Below are 21,372 nucleotides of genomic sequence, written 5' to 3'. Positions count from 1 at the left end.
TTGTTAATCTTCCTGGCCTTAGGTTAGATGTTTTCCATTGACTTTTAGAGAGAGTGGAGAGAGAGAGAGGAAACATCAATGTGAGAGAGACACATCGATTGGTTGCCTTTCACATGTGCCTGGACCGAGGCCAGGGATTGAACCCACAACCCAGATTTGTGCCCTTGACTGGGAATCAAACCCTCAACCCTTCGGCCAGTATGGGTTAGTAATCAAACCCCCTAATCCACACCGGCCAGGGCCAGTATGAACTCTTTTATGTACCAACTTCTTTTACTCCAAACAATATTTTTGAGATTCATCCAAGTGATTGCATCTAACAATAATTTGTTCTTTTTCTTTGCTATATAATATTCCACGGTGTGTAGTTGGTGATTGCCCTCCCCAGAGAACCTTTTTGAGGAGGTTAAAGAGATCAAGTGTTTTCTCATAATCAGAATTTTCAGTTCTCATCGCTTCTCAGCCTTTGGCTAAGATCAAGTGCAGAATTTTCAGTTTTCCTTGGCTCCTACTTGGGATCTCAGCTTACATGCCACCTTTTCTCCAAAGTCTGATTTCCCTGCTTCCTGCTACTTTCCTACTTCTTGGCATTCCCAGTGCATCTGTTTGTTTCTGGTTGGTGGCTCTTGCTGCATTCTTTTTTTTGTTTTGTTTTGTTATTTTCCCATTGATTTTTATTTATTTATTTATCTTTATATTTTTATTGATTTCAGAGAGGAAGGGAGAGGGAGAGAGAGATAAAAACATTAATGATGAGAGAGTATCATCGATTGGCTGCCTCCTGCACACCCCACACCAGGGATCAAGCCCGCAACCCGGGCATGTGCCCTTGACTGAAATCAAGCCTAGACCCTTCAGTTTGCAGGCTGACGCTCTATCCACTGAGCCAAACCAGCCAGGGCTCCCATTGAATTTTAGGGAGGGAGAGTGAGAAACACAGAGGGAGAAACATTGATGTGAGAGAGACACATCGCTTGGTTGCCTCCTGCACACTCCCCGATCGGGCTGGGGATTGAGCCTGCAACCAAGGTATGTGCCCTAGACCAGAATCCAACCCGAAACCCTTTAGTCGGCAGTCGATACTCTATCCACTGAGCCAAACCAGCTAGGGGGCTCTTGCTGCATTCTGATTTACACCCCTGCTCTTTCATTTTGCCTTTTTAAAAAATATATATTTTTATTGATTTCAGAGAGGAAGGGAGAGGAAGAGAGAGATAGAAATATCATTGATGACAGAGAATCATTGACTGGCTGCCTCCTGCACACCCCCCATTGGGGACTGAGCTCACAACCCAGGCATGTGCCCTTGACCAGAATCGAACCCAGGACCCTTTAGTCTGCAGGCCAACGCTCTATCCATTGAACCAAACCAGCTAGGGCTCCTTTTCCCTTTTTTACTAGTTATGAATATTTTGAGGGCATGAAGATGTTGGATCTGTCTTCCTGTCCAGCTTGTTAGAGTTGAAGCGTCACACATAAATGCTACTTTAATAAATATGGGTGTTCCTGTCCTTGAGGAGATGCATTTCCTGCTAATTACCTGTTTCTCAGCACTTGTTATAGAACATGAGGTTTTATTATTGAGGTTACAGTACAGATGCACGCCCTCCTCCTCCTACTCTATCTTTATTAGTGAGCACATATCGCTCTGTAACTTCTCCCTGTTACATATCTCTCTCCTTATCATTGCTTCCAGTCACATTCTTGGTACATCTGTTCCATGGTCCCAGAGACTTGGGTGGCTCCTAAATCCCTCTCCCCACCCCCAGGAAATAAATTTCTAATAGCTTTGTTGATAGATTCAATCCAAGGTGATATTTATCTTGTTTGGGCACAATCTAGCATTACTATCACATGTGTACACACTTTCTCCACATGCACCTGAACTTCATTCTCTCACCTGTGCAATGGATTAACTGAAAGAACAGCTGACCCCACCCTTTAGGGAAGCAGTTTCACATTCTCTGGAATACCCTACGGCCCAGGAATTCTCTTAGGCATATAACCTAGGAAACTCTTGCCTTTGTATGACCAGGAGACACACACATGAATGTTCTTGATGGCACACATCTGGAAAGGACACAAATATCCATCCATGGAAAATTATTTCTTAGTATAGTCTCACAAAGAAATATTAAGCAGCAGAAGACTCACAAATGACAATATCATAAAAAAGCCTTAGGAACTTAAAGTGATGGAAGACTCACTGACATCATTTGTATGCAATGAAAATGGCTCAGCACCATTAGCCATTGGGGAAATGCAAAGTTTGAAATAAAATTTAAAATGCTGCCCTCACCAGTTTGGCTCAGTGGATAGAGCGTCAGCCTGTGGACTCAAGGGTCTCAGGTTCGGTTCCGGTCAAGGGCATGTACCTTGGTTGCGGGCGCATACCCAGATGTTTCTAACTCTCTATCCCTCTCCCTTCCTCTCTGTAAAAAATCAACAAAATATATTTTAATTTTTTTTAAATTTTATATTTTATTGATTTTTCACAGAGAGGAAGAGAGAGGGATAGAGAGTTAGAAACATCGATGAGAGAGAAACATCGATCAGCTGCCTCCTGCACACCCCCCACTGGGGATGTGCCCGCAACCAAGGTACATGCCCTTGACCGGAATTGAACCCGGGACCCTTCAGTCCGCAGGCCGACGCTCTATCCACTGAGCCAAACTGGTTTCGGCAACAAAATATATATATTTTTTATTTTATTTATTTATTTATTATTTTATATATTTTTTTATATATTTCTTTATTGATTTCAGAGAGGAAGGGAGAAGGAGAGAGAGATAGAAACATCAATGATGAGAGAGAATCATTGATTGGCTGCCTCCTGCACACCCCCTACTGGAGATCGAGCCTGCAACCCAGGCATGTGCTCTTGGCCAGAATCGAAACTGGGACCCTTCAGTCCGCAGGCTGATGCTCTATCCACTGAGCCAAGCCGGCTAGGGCAAAATATATTTTTAAAATATTTTTAAATGCTGACAATACCAAGTGCCGGCAATGATGCTGAACAACTGGGACTCTTAAGTTGCTGGTGGTAATACAAAAATGGTACAGCCCCCCCCCACCCCCCACCCCCAAAAATGACTTGGCAGTTTCTTAGAAAGTTAAGTACATGCTTACCATATGACCCAGCAATCCCACTCCTGGGTGTTTACCCAAGAGAAATGAACTTGTAGGTTCACACAAACACCTGAACATGAATATTCATAAAGCTTTGTTTATAATTGGCCCCAAACTGGAAACAACCCAAATGTCCTTCAGTGGGTTAAATAATAAACAAATTGTGGATTAATTTCATATAATGGGATACTATCCTATCTAATAAAGAGGGAATATGCTAATTGACTGTCATACCCTCACAAAGATGGCAGTGCCCACAGCCACAAGATGGCAGCGCCCAGTCCCCTCAGCCCTGCCAGGGGCGCCAGGCGAGTCTGGCCGCTCCGCGCATCGGCCTCCGGAATCCCCCAGTCCCCTCAGTCCCCCAGCCGCCCAGGGCCAGCCTGAGGTGCAGGCAAGCCGTGGATGGCAGCTGCCCAGCCGCCCAGAGCCACCCGAGGCTCAGGTAAGCAGGGCCAGCCAAGGCTTGCGCTGCTGGCAGTGACAGCAGCAGAGGTGTAATGGGGGCATTGCCTTCCCCTGATCGCTGCGTCACCTCCTGCCCCTGAGGGCTCCTGGGCTGTGAGAGGGGGCAGGCCGGGCTGAGGACCCCCCCCCAGTGCATGAATTTTCTTGCACCGGGCCTCTAGTTCAGTAATAAAAAGGAACAAACTATGGATACATGCACCAACTTAGGTGAAGCTCAAAGGCTGTGTGAAAGAAGACAGTCTCAAAGAACTACATAGTAACTTGGTTCCTTTTATATGACATCCTTTTGTTTTTTTTTAATGTGCCTATGGGGGAATGGCACAGTTGTGCTCCCTAAAGAGAGAGCGTGCCTGACATTCTTTGAATGACAAAATTATAGTGATGAAGAACAGAGATTGCCAGGTGTCAGGACTTTGGGAAGCTTATGGCTATGAGGAATTTTCTTTTTTTTAATTTTTAAATATATTTTTATTTATTTCAGAGAGGAAGGGAGAGGGAAAGAGAGGTAGAAACATCAATGATGAGAAAGAATCATTGATCAACTGCCTTCTGCACGCCCCCTACTGGGGATGGAGCCGGCAACCGGGCAGTGCCCTTGACTGGAATTGAATCCAGGACCCTTTAGTCCACAGGCCGACACTCTATCCACTGAGCCAAACCAGCTAGGGCAAGGACTTTTCTTTGAGGTGATGAAAATGTTCTGTATTCTGATTACGGTGGTGGTGACTGAATCTCAACATGTGACACATTTCCATACTCCTATACACATTACAAAAGAATGAGTGCATGTAAAATCTGGTGGAATCAATAATGTCTATTGTAGTAATGTGAATTCTTTGGTTTGGGTATTTTCTCTAGCTATATAGAATATTATCTTTGGGAAAGCTGCATGAAGGGTGCAGGTGAATTCTGTATTATTTTTTACAACTTTTATAAAAAATTATTTAAACAAACAAGGACAATATGGCAGTTCCTCAAAAAAAATTACACAGAACTACCATTCTACCCAGTAATTCCACTTCTGAGTATATACCTAAGAGAACTGAAAGCAGAGACTCAAACTGATACTTAAACACTCATATGTGTAGCAGCATAGTTCACAGTAACCAAAAGCACCCATCAACAGATGAGTGGATGAACAAGATGTGGTCCACCCAGAGTATTAACAGCCTTAAAAAGGAAGGACATTCTGACACCTGCTACCACGTGGATGAACCTGGAGGACGTGCCCAGTGAAATAAAGCAGTCACAAAAGGACTATTAGTATGATTCCCTTTATTGGTGGTCCCTAGAGGAGTCAAATCCATAGAGACAGAAAGTAGAATGGTGGGTGCAGGGGCTGGGGGAGAGGGAAGGGGAACAATTAATTAATAGGTACTGGGTTTCCTTTTGGGGCAATGACAATGTTTGATAGAGCTGATAGTCACGAAACATTGTGAATGTACTAAATACAACTGAATCCTTCATTATGCAAGCTTTTAACATCAACTTGTTCTATTTACCCATGCATTCATTGGTTGCTTCTTGTATGTGCCCTGACCGGAGATCGGCATATGGGGATGATGCTCTAGTCTAGCCAACTGAGCTGTCCAGCTAGGGCAGGGTCAAAAAATCTTTTTTTAATATATATATTGATTTTTTACAGAGAGAAGGGGAGAGGGATAGAGAATTAGAAACATCGATGAGAGAGAAGCATCGATCAGCTGCCTCCTGCACACCGCCCACTGGGTATGTGCCCGCAACCAAGGTACATGCCCTTACCGGAATCGAACCTGGGACCCTTGAGTCCGCAGGCTGACGCTTTATACACTGAGCCAAACCGGCTAGGGCTTTGGTAAAGGATCAGATAGCAAATTTTTTCTGCTGTACTCTCCAGCTGTGAGCCTGGCCCCCTGTGGGAGCTCACTGACCACCAGGGGCAGCTCCTATGTTGAGCGTCTGCCCCTGGTGGTCAGTACGTGTCATAGTGACTGGTCATTCGGTCTATTTGCATATTAGCCTTTTATTATATAAGATTGTAAAATGACCACCACAATAAGTCTAGTTAACATCCATCACCCACATAGTTATAAAAAATTTTTTCTTGTGATGAGAACTTTTAAGATCTACTCTATTAACTTTCCAATACACAATACAGTATTATAACCTATAGTCACCCCAGGACTTATTAATTTTATAACTGGAATTTGGTATTTTTTTACCTCCTTCACACATTTTTCCCACTCCCCACCCCTAGGAGTTTTAAAAAATTATTTTATACCATGCCTTGACCAATGGATGGTCAAGTTGATACCTATTTTACAGTTTGTGCAAAAGAGCAAGAACTAGGAGGAAAAGTGGAAAATGAAAGGAATTTGACTAGGGGAGGGAAGGGTAGTAGATGGAAATTATTTTTTGCTTTCTCATTTATGTCATAGCACTATTATTTGGTAATAAACAGATGTTTGTTTTCTTGTTAATTTTTTTATTGAGACATAATGTAAATGTAAAAATCTGCCATTTAAAAGTACACAATTCAGTGGTTTTTAGTATATTCACTGGGTTGTGCAACCATCACCACGTTCTAATTCTAGAACGTTTTCATCATTCTCGAAAGAAACTCTATCCTCATTAGCAGTCACAACCCAGCCTCTCCCCCAACCCCTAGCAACCATGAGTCTGCTTTTTGTCTCCATGGATGTGCATTGGCTTTTGCCACCAACCTGTGACTGTGCCAATAAAATGCCTCCCAAAGGGATGAAGTCAAATGTGATGTCTTAATTACTCCGATCAAAGTCCAAACTCAAGGTATCTAGAAAGAACATGATTTTTTTTTTTTTTTAACAGGGGCAATTGAAAATCTCCTGGGCTTGGCAAGATAGGTGTGTGCAGATTTCTCTCTCAAGGTTGATAGCTCAGGTGACCTTCAATTTATGGAGGTCTTTGTCAATGCCTTTGCTGGGTTTTCTCTGAAGCACAGGAGTCACTGTTTGAATAATTCGGCAAATGAGGAGCCCCTCAAAAATGTGGAGCCTTGAAAAATTTATTTCAACCTTCTGGGCCTCAGTTTTCCCTTTGGCAACGTGATTTTCTCCTTTGACATTAAAGCAGGATGTGGCATATTTTCTCCGTGAAAGACCAGATAGTGCCTGAGCTGGTTTGGCTCAGTGGACAGAGTGTCGGCCTGAGGACTGAAGGGTCCCAGGTTCGATTCCAGCCAAGGGCACATGCCAGGTTGCAGGCTCGATCCCCAGTAGGGGGCATGCAGGAGGCAGCTGATCAATGATTCTCTCTCATCATTGATGTTTCTATCTACCTCTCCCTCTCCCTTCCTCTCTGAAATCAATAAAAATATATTTTTTAAAAAGACCAGATAGTAAATATTTCCAGCTTTGATGGTCCCATGGTCTCTTTCGCAACTACTTGACTCTGCCTTTGTAGCAGAAACAGCCACAGATGCTGTATAGACATATGGGTGTGGCTGTGTGCCAATAAAACTCTTTGTGGACACTGAAATTGGAATTTCATATCATTTTCAGTGTCAGAAAATATCATTTTTTAAAAATATATTTTTTTATGGATTTCAGAGAGGAAGGGAGAGGGAGAGAGAGAGAGAGAAACATCAATGATGAGAGAGAATCATTGGTCGGCTGCCTCCTGCACACACCACACTGGGGATTGAACCCACAACCCAGGCATGTGCCCTGACTGGGAATTCAACTGGTGACCTCCTGGTTCATAGATTGATGCTCAACCACTGACCACACCAGCCGGGCTCAGAAAATATTCTTAACTTTTTTTTCCAACCAGTTGAAAAATGTAAAATTTGCTCTTAACTTGCAGACATGAGCTGGATTTGGCCCATCGGCCGTATGTTGCCAACTTCTGATACAGGGTATCATTTATGTTGGAAGGTATTTGGGGTATAACACATGTCCATGGAAAAATGCAAATCAAAACCACCATGAAAAATCACCTCACCTGTTAGAATGGCTGTCATCAGTAAATAAATTAAAAAAAAAACAAAACACAAGTGTTGGTGAGGATATAGAGGAAAGGGAACCTTGTGCACTGTTAGTGGGATTGTAAATTGGTGCAGGCATTATGGAAAATAGTATGAAGGTTCTCAAAAAATTAAAATTAGGTATATCATACGAGCCAACAATTCCACATCTGGATATTTATCCAAAGGCACGAAAATCCTAATTCCAAATGGTATACGCACCCCTATGTTCATTGCAGCATTATTTATAATAGCCAAGATATGGAAGCAACCATCAATAGATGAGTGGATAAAGAAGATGTGCTCCATACATACAATAGAATATTCCACAGCAATAAAAAAGAGTGGAAACTTGCCATTTGCAACAACATGGATGGACTTGGAGGGTATTATGCTAAGTGAAATAAGCCAGACAGAGAAAGACAAGTACTGTATCATTTCACTTATATGTGAAATGTAAAAAACAAAACAAATGAACAAACAAAACAGAAATAGACTCAGATACAGAGAATAAACTGTTGGTTGCCACAGGGAGGAAGGGTGGGGCGGATGGCTAAAATTAGTGAAGGGGAGTAAGAGGTACAAATTTCCAGTTATAAAATAAATAAATCCACTCTAGCCAGGTTGGCTCAGTGGATAGAGCATCAGCCCTCGGACTGAAGGGTCCTGGGTTCTATTCTGGTCAAGGGCACATACCTTGGTTGCAAGCTTGACCCTGGAGGCAACCAATTGATGTGTCTCTCTCACATCAATGTTTCTCTCTCTGTGTCTTTCCCCTCCCTTCCACTCTCTCTAAAAATCAATGGAAGAATATCCTCGGCTGAGGACTAACAACAACAACAAAAAGTGCTATGCAAAAGCAAGATGGGTGTTTGCAGCAGAATCGGATCAGATCGGATCGGATCGGGTCAAGGAAGCTTGAGTCTGCTGGGTGGGCTGGTTAATGTGTAACAAGAGGCTCTCCTGAGGAGGAAAACCCCTAATTTTTAGCATTTGCCATCTCCTATGGTGTAAATACTCCCACTGTGACCAATTTCAAGCTACCCATGTAATGTCATTGAACACGGCGTTATACAGAGCTGTGTATCTCACCAGCCAGAGCCAGCACACCCTATACTTGAGTCTTCTGTTTTGGTCCCAATATTCTGTTAGTCTAAGCATGCGTATCACTTACTTGCTCTGTCCTATTTCGTTACTGTGAAATGCAAGTCCTTGCAGGTGTCAAGTGAAATGATGCAGGTTGAAACACTTTGGGGGAACAAAGAATGGCATGCTATCCAAATGCAAGATACAGTTAAAAAGCATAAATTAAGAGGTTGTAGGTATATATATATAAAAGGGGCTTTGGAAAGTAACAACACTGTTCAAGAGTGTTGACATCTTTGGTTTAATTCATTGAAAACCCTTCAAGTGTGTAAAGCATGGTGGGATGGTGGGATTGTGACCCCAGGAGGGGGACGCCCTGGAGGCCTTGGCAGGTGACAGGTGGCAGAATTAGGGAAAGGAGGAGACACCAAATTAACCTCCCACTTTTCAGGAGACCATGGAGGGAGGTCCTCCAGGAAGGAGGTTGAAGAGGCAGTTGCTTGTGGTGTCCAGGAGAGGGCGCCAATACCGAACTCCAGTCTCCCCCAGCCCCAGGCCCTGTGTAGGAAGGGGAGGGGTCTGCCATGAGGCTTGTTGGGAAGAAAAGGGTGTGTGTATGTGTGTGTGTGTGTCTGTCTTTGAACCTAGAAGCCCCCTACTATGCTTTCAGAGTTGGAGGTTTGGAAGAGAGGAGTTAACAAATTGGGGCAGGTTTCTGCAAACTTTTTTTTTTTTTAAAGATTTTTTTTAAATGTGTATTTTTTTATTTTAGAGAGGAAGGGAGAGGGAGGGAGAGATAGAAACATCAATGATAAGAGAGAATCATTGATTGGCTGCTTCCTGCACGCCCCCCACTGGGGATGAAGCCCACAACCCCCTGCAAGTGCCCTGACCAGTTATCAAACAGTGACCTCCTAGTTCACAGGTCGACACTCAACCACTGAGCCACACCAGTTGGGTTGCAAACTTTTTCCTTGTAGCAAATACTTTCTCTGTCACAATTGGTCAGCTTTGTGCTTCTAGTTCCAAAACAGCCATAGACTACATGTCCACAAATGGGCCTGGCTGCATGCCAGTGAAATTTTATTTTAGAAGACTGAAATTTGAATTTCATGTAATTTTCCTGTGTCACAAAATAATTTTTTCTTTATTTTTAACCATTAAAAATGCAAAAAACTGCTCTTTGCTCTCAGGTCTAGCTTATCAATGGAGCATCAATGATAATAAATGTTTGTTTGACACTTACTAGGTATCAGATATTAAATGCTTGAATTCAGTGGTCTATATAGCTCATTTAACACCCAGAGTAGATCTTTTTTAACATCCACTCCTCTAGAAGACAGGAAGTTTCAGTGATGATTATGAAAAGCAATACATAATTATTGCCAGAAAAGAAATAGAGTGAATTAAAATTTTATTTTATTGGATATCGCATATATAATCATGCCAGTAACATACATAAATAGATTTCACTGGCCAGTCAAGGGAAAAAGTAATGAATGAATACTGTTTAATTCTACTAATTAATTTTTAAAAAATAATTTTTTTTCCCTGCAAAAACCTTTAGTGTTTCCTTTTGGTCCAAAGCAAGGGAGAGGGCTTCAGGGTGGTTAAAAGAATGGCTAGTGGTTTTGGGGAGAGGCTCAGACAAAAGCCAGACACCAGGGGAATGCAGAGGGGCCCCTCAAAGGCCTCTGGGCTCCAAAGGCTCCGAGTCGTGCTTGAGGGTGAGCCTTTGGAAGAGATACTCACCCAGCCCAGCCTGGGGGCTGGCCAGTCTGCGGAGGTTTATCAAGTAGTCGCCCATCTTCTTGATGAGTTTCACCTCCTCATCCAGGAAGTGGTTCTCCAGGAAGTCACAGAGATGAGGGAGGGTCTGCGTGGCAGAATGGCAGAACCCAGGGCCTGCAGCTCCAAAAGGGCCTTGTTCAGGCTCCTCTCCAAGGCCATGGCAGCTTCCAGGGCATCCTGAGTTTTGCCCACTCATCTTGGGAAGGCTTCAGCACGTCCTGGAAGAGAATGCGGCCACGGCACTGGTTTTGTATCTTTAAGAGATGCTTGGAGCCCTGGTGCTGCTTCTCCACCAACTCGAGGAAGAAGTGGCCCACGCCCTCCAGAGCCACATCCTTGTGGTCAAAATAGAAGCCCAGAGAGAGGTAGGTGTAGGAGGCCCGCGGGTGCAGGGTGGCCAGGCGGTTAACGGCAGCCTCCACCTCAGTGGAATAATTCTGACGAATCTGGGAGCTCATGGTTGTGCGGCAATGAGTTAAGGTAGAAAAAAAGGGTGTGTTGGCTGATCTCGGAGGTGGTTCTGAAGGTGGCGATGGAAAAGATGATGGAGGTGGTCGGAGGCTGGAAGAACAGGCATCCCTGGGTCTGTTCCATCCAAACATTGTTGAAGCAAGAGACAGACCCAGGACTGCGGAGGGCACTGTCTCTGAATTAAATTTTAAATTAATTTTAGAGAGAGGAAGGAAGAGAAACATTGATACGAGAAAGAAACATGATTGGTTGCCTTCCGCACATGCCCCAACTGGGGATTGAACCCACAACCTGGGTGTGTGCCCTGACCAGGAATCAAACCCTTGACCTTTCGGTATATGGGATGATGCTTCAACCAACTGAGCCACACCAACCAGGGCTCCATTAATTAATATTTTTGGAGCAAAACTTGTCTTTACATACTAGTCTGTTACAGTAATGAATAATAACATGACAATTTAGTAAATAAATAAATAACAGTTTAAAGAAGACATTTCCATTTAAAAAATATGGCTCAGCCCTGACCGGTTTGGCTCAGTGGATAGAGCATTGGCCTGCGGACTGAAGGGTCCCAGGTTCGATTCTGGTCAAGGGCATATACCTTGGTTGTGGGCACATCCTCAGTAGGGAGTGTGCAGGAGGCAGCTGATTGATGTTTCTCTCTCATCGGTGTTTCTAACTATCCTTCTCCCTTCCTCTCTGTGAAAAATCAATAAAAATATTAAAAAAGAAAAAAGAAAAAGATATGGCTCAGCCCTGGCCTCTGCGGCTCAGTTGGTTGAGCGTCGTCCCATGCACTGAAAGGTCACCGGTTTGATTCCTGGTCAGGGCACATGCCCAGGTTTTGGGTTCAGTTCCTGGTCAGAGTACATGCAAGAGACAGTCAATAGGTGTTTCTCTCTCACATTGATGTCTCTCTCTCTCTCAGCCCCCCTCCCCCCTTTTTCTAAAATTTATAAAACATATTTAAAAATAAAAGATGTGGATCAAATCCAGGAAAGAAATTTTGTGTTTGAATGAAGATTTGAGCTTACCAAATAAAAATGATGTAATTTACAGTTTGGCTCACTGTTTAAAATTTTATTTTTTTAAAATATATTTTATTGATTTTTTACAGAGAGGAAGGGAGAGAGATAGAGAGTTAGAAACATCGATGAGAGAGAAACATCAATCAGCTGCCTCCTGCACACCCCCTACTGGGGATGTGTCCACAACCAAGGTACATGCCCTTGACTGGAATCGAACCTGGGACCTTTCAGTCCACAGGCCGACGCTCTATCCACTGAGCCAAACCGGTTTTGGCTCACTGTTTGAAATTTTAAATACAGATGGATTCTTCAAGTGATCAGACAGAATAAAGGATGTGAAATTGCTCAAACTCAATTTCTTTGCATTTGAAATCACAGGGCCATCATTGTTTTTTAGAATCTACTGCTTAAACAGAAGAATGTGTGACATGAACTGTGCCCAAAGAGAACTCTAAGGATTCTGAATTGTTAAGAATTAATTCTCAAAATAAGCATATGAGGCCGCTGTGTGTCCAAATGTCTAATAAAGAGTTCTCAAAATTCACTTCCCTGTAGAATACAGTGTTTATTAAAGGATAAATCATAAGACTGTGCTCAGTCACAGCTTCTAAACATCAACAGCAACCACAGCAATAGTTTAGACCAGCACTTTTCAACCAGTGTGCCACAACGGTTTGTAAAACATGCAGTGCTTGTCTGTTCAGTCAGGGGCACTGACCTCTTTTCCCTGAGATTGTCAAATAACATAAATGACAGCAGCCAGCACAGGAATAGCTCCGTAGTTGGAGCATCGGTCCTCATACCAAATGGTCTTGGGTTTGATTCCTGGTCAAGGGCACGTACTCGGGTTGTGGGCTCGCTCCCCACCCCTGGTCAGGCATGTGCGTGGAGGCAACCAGTCATGTGTCTCTATCACATCAATGTTTCTCTCTCTCCCTCTCTCTTTCTCTCTCTCTTTTACTCTCCTTCCCTCCCTCTCTTCCACACTCTCTAAAATGCAATGGAAAAAAATCCACTAGTGAGGATTAACAAAAGGAAGAAAATTATAAATTATACTTATTTTTTTGTCAGATCAGCAAAAACATAATATATTTATGGCATGCCGCAGAATTTTAGTAATTAGTTTATGTGTGCCATGAGATGAAAAAGATTGAAAATTGCTGATTTAGACCAGGAGTTGACAAACCAGGGCTTGCTGGCCAAACCCAGCCCAATGTCTATTTTTGTAGGAACTAAGGATGTTTTTTTGTTTGTTTTTTTGTTTTTTTTTTAACTGGTTGGGGAAAAAAATCAAAAGGAGAATAATATTTCACAACATGTGCAAAGTAAAGAAGATTTGAATTTCAGCATCCACATCTGAAGGTGGCTGGCACACAACCACACTCCCGCATTCACGAATTGTCTGCGGTGGCTCTCGCACTGCCACTGCCAGCTGCCAGGTCGCCGTCCGGCCCGCACAGCTGAGAATAGTTACGCTCTGGCTCTTGACAGAACAAGTTTGTTGACCTCTGGTTTAGACCAATAACAGATTTCTTAGGGGGAGAGTATTTTATCACTGACATGGTTCAGAATTGCCTACACACAGCGATAATAGAAAAGCAACTAATAAAATAGGGTTTATTCTCCTTTCTGAATTTTCAAAAGACACTGTCCCCCTTCACTGATAACGCCTGGGGCGGGCTGCGTCCCTCAGCGCATCTTTGGTATGCCAGTGCTTACGGGTAGGAGCTAACTGGATCTTTACTATTATCCTCATTTTGGAGAGGGGAAGCTGAGGCACAAAGAGGCCAAGTAACTTGCTCAAGGTCACAGAGCTTGCAAGGAGTGGGGCTTGGGTTGAACCCAGAGAGTTGTAGCTATGCAGAGCCCAGATCCTCCTGCCTGGCGTTGCCATAAGCACTGCCACCCAGGGGCCAGTCTGGCTTTATATCCCAGCTTTGAATTTTGGCATCACTGCTTGCAACCTTGGGTAAGAGACAGCTCTTCTCTGAGCCTTCGTGTCCTCATCTATAAAGTGGTTATGACAAAACCCCCACTCATTGGGGGTTTGGGAGGATCCACATACTTAGCACAGTGCCTGGCAGAGTGAGTGATCAATAAATACTAGCTTTGCGTTTTTGTTTGTTTGTATTTTTAAAAAAATATTTTTATTGATTTCAGAGAGGAAGGAAGAAGAAAAGATAGAAGAATCAATGATGAGAATCATTGATCCTCTGCCTCCTGCACTCCCCCCCTGCCACCCCCCCACTGGGGTTCGAGCCCTGACCAGGAATCGAACCATGACCTCCTGGTTCATAGGTCGATGCTCAACCACTGAGCCACGCCTGCTGGGCTTAGCTCTGGTTTTTATTAGACCTGGAAGCTGGGCCTAGGAGGAATGGCACTGTTTTTCTTGGAGAAAAAAGTCCAAAAGAGTGAGGTGTTGAGAGGATTCACTGCACAAAGTGAGTTCTGCATGCATACTTGCATGTAAAAAATTGCATATAAAAAGAAACTAATGAAAGATAAGAAATTACTTCCTGTCAATCCTCTTTTAAACCTTCTGATTAAATAAAAAAGCACTCAACTGGGTACTGATGTGTTTTAAACACTTATTTACTAATTTTGTTTTAACAGAGTCACCCAGTCCAGAACCTTCCACAGGCAACAGTAGTGCCTAGAATTTAATAACGTTTCTTTTCCCTTGCCTCTGTTTTAGGTGCCTGGTGCTGTTCTTTTAATTTACCCTGGTGTTACAATGTTTCCTTTAAAGATAAATTTGTTGAAGAAAAAAGTTAGTTCAACCTTCAGTTTATCGTCAACTTCGCTTTATTCCTTTGATACATTTATTTTAGAAAACCACTTTCTAATGGTAAATTGAGACCACTATCAGATACCCCAAATAGAAGGTAACTGTACAAAGACATGCCGTGTGAAAATAAATGTTACTAAGTTCTGCTGAGGCTGGTCCTATTGCAGGCTGGTGACCTCCCTGGCATTCTCTAACCTGGAGATCCTGGTGGAGATCTGAGCATTCAGCGGCCTTCTGACATTCCGGCTGAGAGATCCCAGGGAGAAGAACCAAGGCTGGGTGCCGCCTTAGCTCAGCTCGGCCAGCCTCGCGCACGTGGGGTGGCGGGCCTCTCCTCATGTGTACACAACTTGGCCCATGACTCAGTCGAACGCCACTCCTGATCAGATTTTCCCTGGGATTAAACATTAATCCCATGTTTGACCTTATAACCTTTGGATCAATGGTCACATTTTACAGACAGGAAAACAGAGGCTCAGCGGGGAGAAGTGACTTCGTGGTGTCACAGCCAGTGTGTTGCTGAGCTGGGGACAGGATGTTGGTTTCTTTGCACCCCAAGTAATTCTGCACAAGATAGGAAATTTATGAACTGCTCTGAGACAAGGCTGACATTTGAACTTGGCCTCGAGCAGGCCCATTTCTCTTGGGATCTACTGTGCACATTGAATGTGAGGCTCATTCCACAAGTCTGTTGAAGCCACTTTGCTGGTAGGGGATCCTTTTCAGGGGGGCACATCAGTGACCAAAACAGACAGGTTCCTGCTCCCTGGTGTAAACAGATAACATAGATAAGTAAACGGAGCCCCTCGAAGGTGTATGCAAGACTGACTGGGGTTGGGGTGACTTTGGCTGGGGTGATAAGGGCAGCTTCCTAGGGAGGTGACCACTGAGTCAAGACCATCAGGGTTGGGTTTTGTAACAGTTTGGGAAAGGTGTTGTGGGTTGAATTGTGTCTTCTCCCCTCTCCACCCCACCCCAAATTCATATGTTGAAATCCTAACCCCCAGGACCACAGAACGTGACAGTATTTGGAAATACCATCCTAACAGATGTAGCCAGTTAAAATGAGGTCATTAAGGTGGGCCCTGATCCATGTGACTGGTGTCCTTATAAGAGGAGAAAATGTGAACACAGAGACACGGGGAGAAGACAGCATCTACAAGCCAAGGAGAGAGGTATCAGTAGGAACCAGCCCTGCCCACACCTTGACTTCCAACCTCCAGAACTGGGAGATAATACATTTCTGTTGTTGTGGCCGCTCAGTCTGTGTCACTTTGTTTCAGCAGCCAGGACGCACTCAGTGCCCGGAGACCCAGAGATGCCTACCACCCCACCCTCTGGGCACCTTCCCAGAGTCCCAGGTTGGAACGGGAGGAGACACCCTCTCTGTCTCCTCCCCCCGCAACAGGAAGGAAGGTGAGATGACCATACCTGAAGCCAGCAGAGCCCTCCTCTGGCTGGTGAGAGGTCTTCTTAGACCTTGGACCCACCAGCCATAAAGCAATCACCAGGAGGAGATGGTGGCAGACATGGAGGGAGAGGTGGGGATGGGAGATGCGTGGGGGCCGGCCGTGTTTGCTGGTCTAGGCTCAAGGCCTTCATGGGGCACTGCCCCAGGGACCACTCCTTCTGAAGCTGGGGGACCACCTTGCTGTGTGAAGCTAAGAGTGAGCCCTGAACAGCAGGCTTAAAGAACAGTATCCTGCCCTAGCTGGTCTGGCTCAGTGGATTGAGCCTGGGCCTGCAGACCTAAGGATCCTGGGTTCGATTCCTGTCAAGCTCATGTACCTCAGTTGCAGGCTCCTCCCCAGCCTGAGCCCTGGTCAGGGCTCGTGCAGGAGGCAACCAATTGATGCATTTCTCTCATATTAATGTTTCTCTCTGTCTTTCCCTTTCTCTTCTACTCTCTCTAAAAATCAATGGAAAAACATCCTTGGGTGAGGATCAAAAAAAAACAACACACACACACATACCCAGGCCTTTTAACCCTGCCACACACATGTCCCGCCCAGCCCCTTCTAGAAACTTCTAGAGCCATCACAGGACTGACCATTAGCCTTTTTACCGGAGGGGAACAAAGCCCTCAGTCCCCTTCCTTACTTCCCCTTTGCTCACTCTGCTCCAACCCCATGCTGTTCCTCCAACCTCAGGGCCTTTACACGACTGCTTTCTGCTCCCAACACTCTTTCCACATTCCCACCTGACCACCTTATATAAAATTACAACTCACCCCACACTCTCCATCTCTTTCCTGTTTTCTTTTTTTAAATATGTTTTTTAAAAAATGTATATTTTTATTGATTTCAGAGAGGAAGGAAGAGGGAGAAACATCAATGATGAGAGAGAATCATCAATCGGCTGCCTCCTGCACACCTCCCCACTGGGGATGGAGCCTGAAACCCAGGCATGTGCCTGACTGGAATCAAACTGGCGACTTCTTGGTTCATGGGTCAATGCTCAACCACTGAGCCACACTGGCTGGGCCCTGCTTTACTTCTATACATGGTCTCTTAATATTACTTATTTTCTTGCTTATGCACAAATGATATTATTTAGCATCGGTCTCCCCCAATAAGCTCCACTGGGATAGGGAGTGGGGAATATGTATGTTCCCTGCTGTGTCCCCAACACTGGCACACAGTAGGTGCTCAATAAATAGTGGTCACAGGAATGAATGAATGAATTATTGGACATAATATCCTTCAATCTTTAGGAAGGGCAGAGGGGGCCCATTCCCCACCAAGTTTTCCTCCTTCATGGTGTTTGGAGACCCTGGTTCACACCCTGTCTTCACCCACTCCCAGGAGCCCGGAACTTTCTGGAAATGCCACAGGGGATGATGTAAGAGGAGAGAGAACTGGGCGGTCTCCAGGATTCGGTGCTAATCAGTTAGCATTGCCCAAGAGGCAGATCAGAGTTCCCCCTCTCCCCCAGCCCCTGGCCTGCCCTGCCACACCCATGTCACAAGGGTTTTACTCACTCCCTGGCAAGGCCACATCCCAAGGGAGGGACCCAGAGGAGAGGAGGAGGAAAAGGGTGGGGGAGGAGCTGGAACCCCTCGCTTCTTCCCTGCAAAACTGACCTTAAAGAGAAGTGTAGAGAGAAGCCGAAAAAAATGGGAGGTGACATGGTGACAAGGGGCAAGCCCCCGTCTGGGCGTTGTCTCAACGGTGGCTGACTCATGGTGTGGCCACAGTGAGTCATAACCCCTTATTAGCCCCTCTGCCCGCCTGTGCAAAATGGGGACTGTCGTTAGGACCAGGCTTGTGCTATGGCCAAAGGGCTGAGGCCACCCAGAAGTGACAGGCAGGGGGCATTTGCCAAGCGTCTCAGGACTGGAGCACAACATGTTTCTTATAGAGACACAGACTGGTAATAATAGTAACAACCACAATGACTGCCAGGTTTTCAGACCTGACTCTGTGGAGGTCCTTCCAAGCATTTCACATGTTTTAATCCATTGAATCCTCCCAACAACCCAGTGAAGCAGGTCCTTTATCCTCTATTTTGCAGATAAGGAAACTGAGGCAGGGAGAAGCACAGTCACATAGTGACAAGGGGCAGAGTCAGGATTTGAACCCAGGCCCTGTTCTAACTCAGCACTGTCTGAGAGAAATATCACGTATCACTTTAAATTTTCTAGCAGCTACATTTTAAAAAGCACAAAGTAAAATTAACCTTCATCTGAATATATTTTGTTAATCTAAATTATTGTATTAATAAATCCAAGCTATTTTCATTTCAACATGTGGTCAATATCAAAATTATGAATATGGTACTTCACTTTTCTTCATACTAATCTTGGACACCCAATGTGCTTATCAATTTGGTCACTAAATCTTTATCGGAAATCCTTGATGTGTACTTATGGAGTTCAGAAAGTTTATAGTAAAAAGCGTAGATTCATAAACCCAGGTTGTTTCATGTATACTCAAAATTTGTCCATTAAGTGACTTGAGTATTAGTTTTAAATTTCAAATTAACAAAAATGAAATAACATTGTACTCGATTACACCCTTTATACTTCAAGTGTTCAATAGCGATAGTGGCCTGTGGCTCTTGTATTGGGCAGAGCAGGTCTAATCTGCTACACCTTGCTATTTCTAATAATGGCAAGTTCCAACTTTTTCTGAAAAGGACCAGACACTAAATATTTTCAGCTTTGCAGGCAACAGGGTCTCTGTTGCAACTGCTCAACTCTGCCATTGTATATAAAGCAGCCACAGACGTTACATAAACAAATGGGTGTGGTTGTGTGCCAATAAAGCTTTATTTACAAAAACAAGCAGAGAGCCAGAACTGGCTTACAGGCTGCAACAGTTATATTTATAGATGTTCAGTTGTGCCTTCTGTAAGTACTGAGTGGGCAGCTACTGTGTGGCAGGCATGGTGCCAGGCACTGGGGATAGTGCACACAGTAGATCTTGCCATGATGATTGTCCTTATTTTACAGATGAATCCTAGCTGGAGACTTTATTATTTTTATTTTTTAAATATGTCTTTATTGATTTTAGAGAGAGAGGGAGAGAAAACCAATCGGCTGCCCCCTGCATCCCCCCTTCTGGGGATCGAGCCCACAATCTGGGCATGTGCCCTGTTGGGGAATCTAACCAGCAACGTTTTTAGGTGCACGGGACAACACTAACCAACTGAGCCATAATGGCCAGAACATAGCTGGGGACTTTTTAGCTCTTTACCCCACACCTCTTCCTCTTTCTGATTAGCTAAGCTCCTGAACCAATATAGACGAACGGAAGGAACAAAAGACATTTTTGTTGCCTAACACAGAATAGACAATAAATGTGTGTTGAGCCCTGGCTAGCTTTGCTCAGTGGTTAGGGCATTGGCTTGTGGACCGAAGGGTCTCAAGGTTCTATTCCCAGTTAAGAGCGTGTACCACCTCGGTTGCAGGTTTGATCCGCCAGCTCAGGTCAGGGCGTGTGTGGGAGGCAACCAGTTGATGTTTCTCTCTCTCTCTCTCTCTCTCTCTCTCTCTCTCTCTCTCTCTCTCTCTCTCTCTCTCTCTCTCTCTCTCTCCTCCCACTCTCGCAAAGAAAAATAAATGGGGAAAAAAATCCTTGGTTAAGGACTAAAACAATAATAATGATAATAAATAAATGGGTTGAATTTGAACGTTAGCTCGCGGTGGGAGGGACTAGGCTAGAGGTGTGTGGAGGCTAGCTTGCCTCCTCTAGAGGGGCTAGTCTACCAGCAACATAGGGGAATGAGGTTTTTAGAAGGAAGCAGAAATCAAATTCTGAAATCATGCAATCAAACTGATACCAGCTGGCGGGCACTAACGCGGGGTCACAGCTGCATTCAGTCAGAGGCCCTGTCCTCGCCCTGCTTGTGGGGTCCTAATGAAGATGTGATGTGGCTCAGTGGTTAAGCGTTGATCTGTGAACTGGGAGGTCAGGGTTTGATTCTCGGTCAGGGCACATGCCCGGGTTGCGGGGGGGCCTGAGGGAGGCAGCTGATCAATAATTCTCTCTCATCATTGATATTTCTATCTATCTCCCTCTCCCTTCCTCTCTGAAAATATATATATATATATATATTTTATTTTTATTTTTATTTTTATTTTTATTTTTATTTTATTTTTATTTTTTGCCGAAACCGGTTTGGCTCAGTGGATAGAGCGTAGGCCTGCGGACTCAAGGGTCCTGGATTCGATTCCGGTCAAGGGCATGTACCTTGGTTGCGGGCACATCCCCAGTAGGGGGTGTGCAAGAGGCAGCTGATCAATGTTTCTCTCTCATCGATGTTTCTAACTCTCTATCCCTCTCTCTTCCTCTCTGTAAAAAATCAATAAAATATAAATAAATAAATAAATAAATAAATAATAATATATATTTTTAAAATTAATAAAATAAATAAATAAATGGGTTGAATGCATACCACAGTAAAGAAAATATATGGTGCAATGTTTATAATATTGTCCCCTATCAGTATGTACAACTAATCCTTATTCATTTCCACAGTTACATAATATTCCATTATGTGAATGCATCAGACTCTATTAATCAATGCCCTATTGATGGATTTTTAAAAATGGATACTTTTATAATGTTTTGGTTGTTTCTAAATGTTTTATGTACATGGTTATTTATTATATATTTTGTATACTTTTTATTGAGGTAGAATTAATTTACAATAATAATGCAGGTCTTAGGTGTGTTCAATTGATGAGTGCTGGCTGAGTAGTACTGTGTGGTATGGATATACCAGTTTGTTTATCCATTCTCTTGCTGTTGGATATTTGAGTTCTTTCCCGTTGGGGACAGTTATGAATAGAGTTGTCATGAACTTTCACGTCTTTTTGTGAACATACACTTGCATTTCTCTTGGGTAAATACCCAGGAGTGAAATTGCTAAGTCATATGGTGAACAAATGTTTAACTTTGTAAGAGACTGCCAGTTTTCCAAAGTTTACCAAAGTGATTGGGCCATTTTGATTCCCACCAACAGTGGGTGAGCGTTCCAATTGCTCCATAGCTTCCGACAACTTCTGACGTTGTCTATCTTTTTATTTTAGTCATTCTAGTGGTTATCTCTTAACGTTTTCATATGTCAGAAATGGTTCAGAACAAATCAAGTAAAAATGAAAAACAAAACACACCTATACA

General features: G+C 43.9%; 1 protein-coding gene and 1 pseudogene across 1 annotated transcript in view; one reads left to right on the top strand and one right to left on the bottom strand.

Moving 5' to 3' along the window:
- The window catches only part of CREB3L3 (cAMP responsive element binding protein 3 like 3), a 38,956-nt gene that overhangs the window by 4,161 nt on the left and 13,423 nt on the right, over nucleotides 1-21,372 (top strand). Inside the window, exons 2-4 of the mRNA XM_054717504.1 lie at nucleotides 14,654-14,728; nucleotides 15,754-15,921; nucleotides 16,030-16,162. Of these exons, the coding sequence (XP_054573479.1) occupies nucleotides 15,811-15,921; nucleotides 16,030-16,162 (244 nt within the window). The 5' untranslated portion in view covers nucleotides 14,654-14,728; nucleotides 15,754-15,810. The remainder of the gene's footprint in view (nucleotides 1-14,653; nucleotides 14,729-15,753; nucleotides 15,922-16,029; nucleotides 16,163-21,372) is intronic.
- Nucleotides 10,295-10,914, bottom strand: LOC103294229 (ferritin light chain-like; annotated as a pseudogene).

Source organism: Eptesicus fuscus, chromosome 6 (assembly GCF_027574615.1).
Source record: "Eptesicus fuscus isolate TK198812 chromosome 6, DD_ASM_mEF_20220401, whole genome shotgun sequence".
In the NCBI taxonomy this organism is placed as follows: Eukaryota; Metazoa; Chordata; class Mammalia; order Chiroptera; family Vespertilionidae; genus Eptesicus; species Eptesicus fuscus.
The sequence above is the reverse complement of the archived record's forward strand: the minus strand, read 5'-3'. Positions and strand labels throughout refer to the sequence as shown.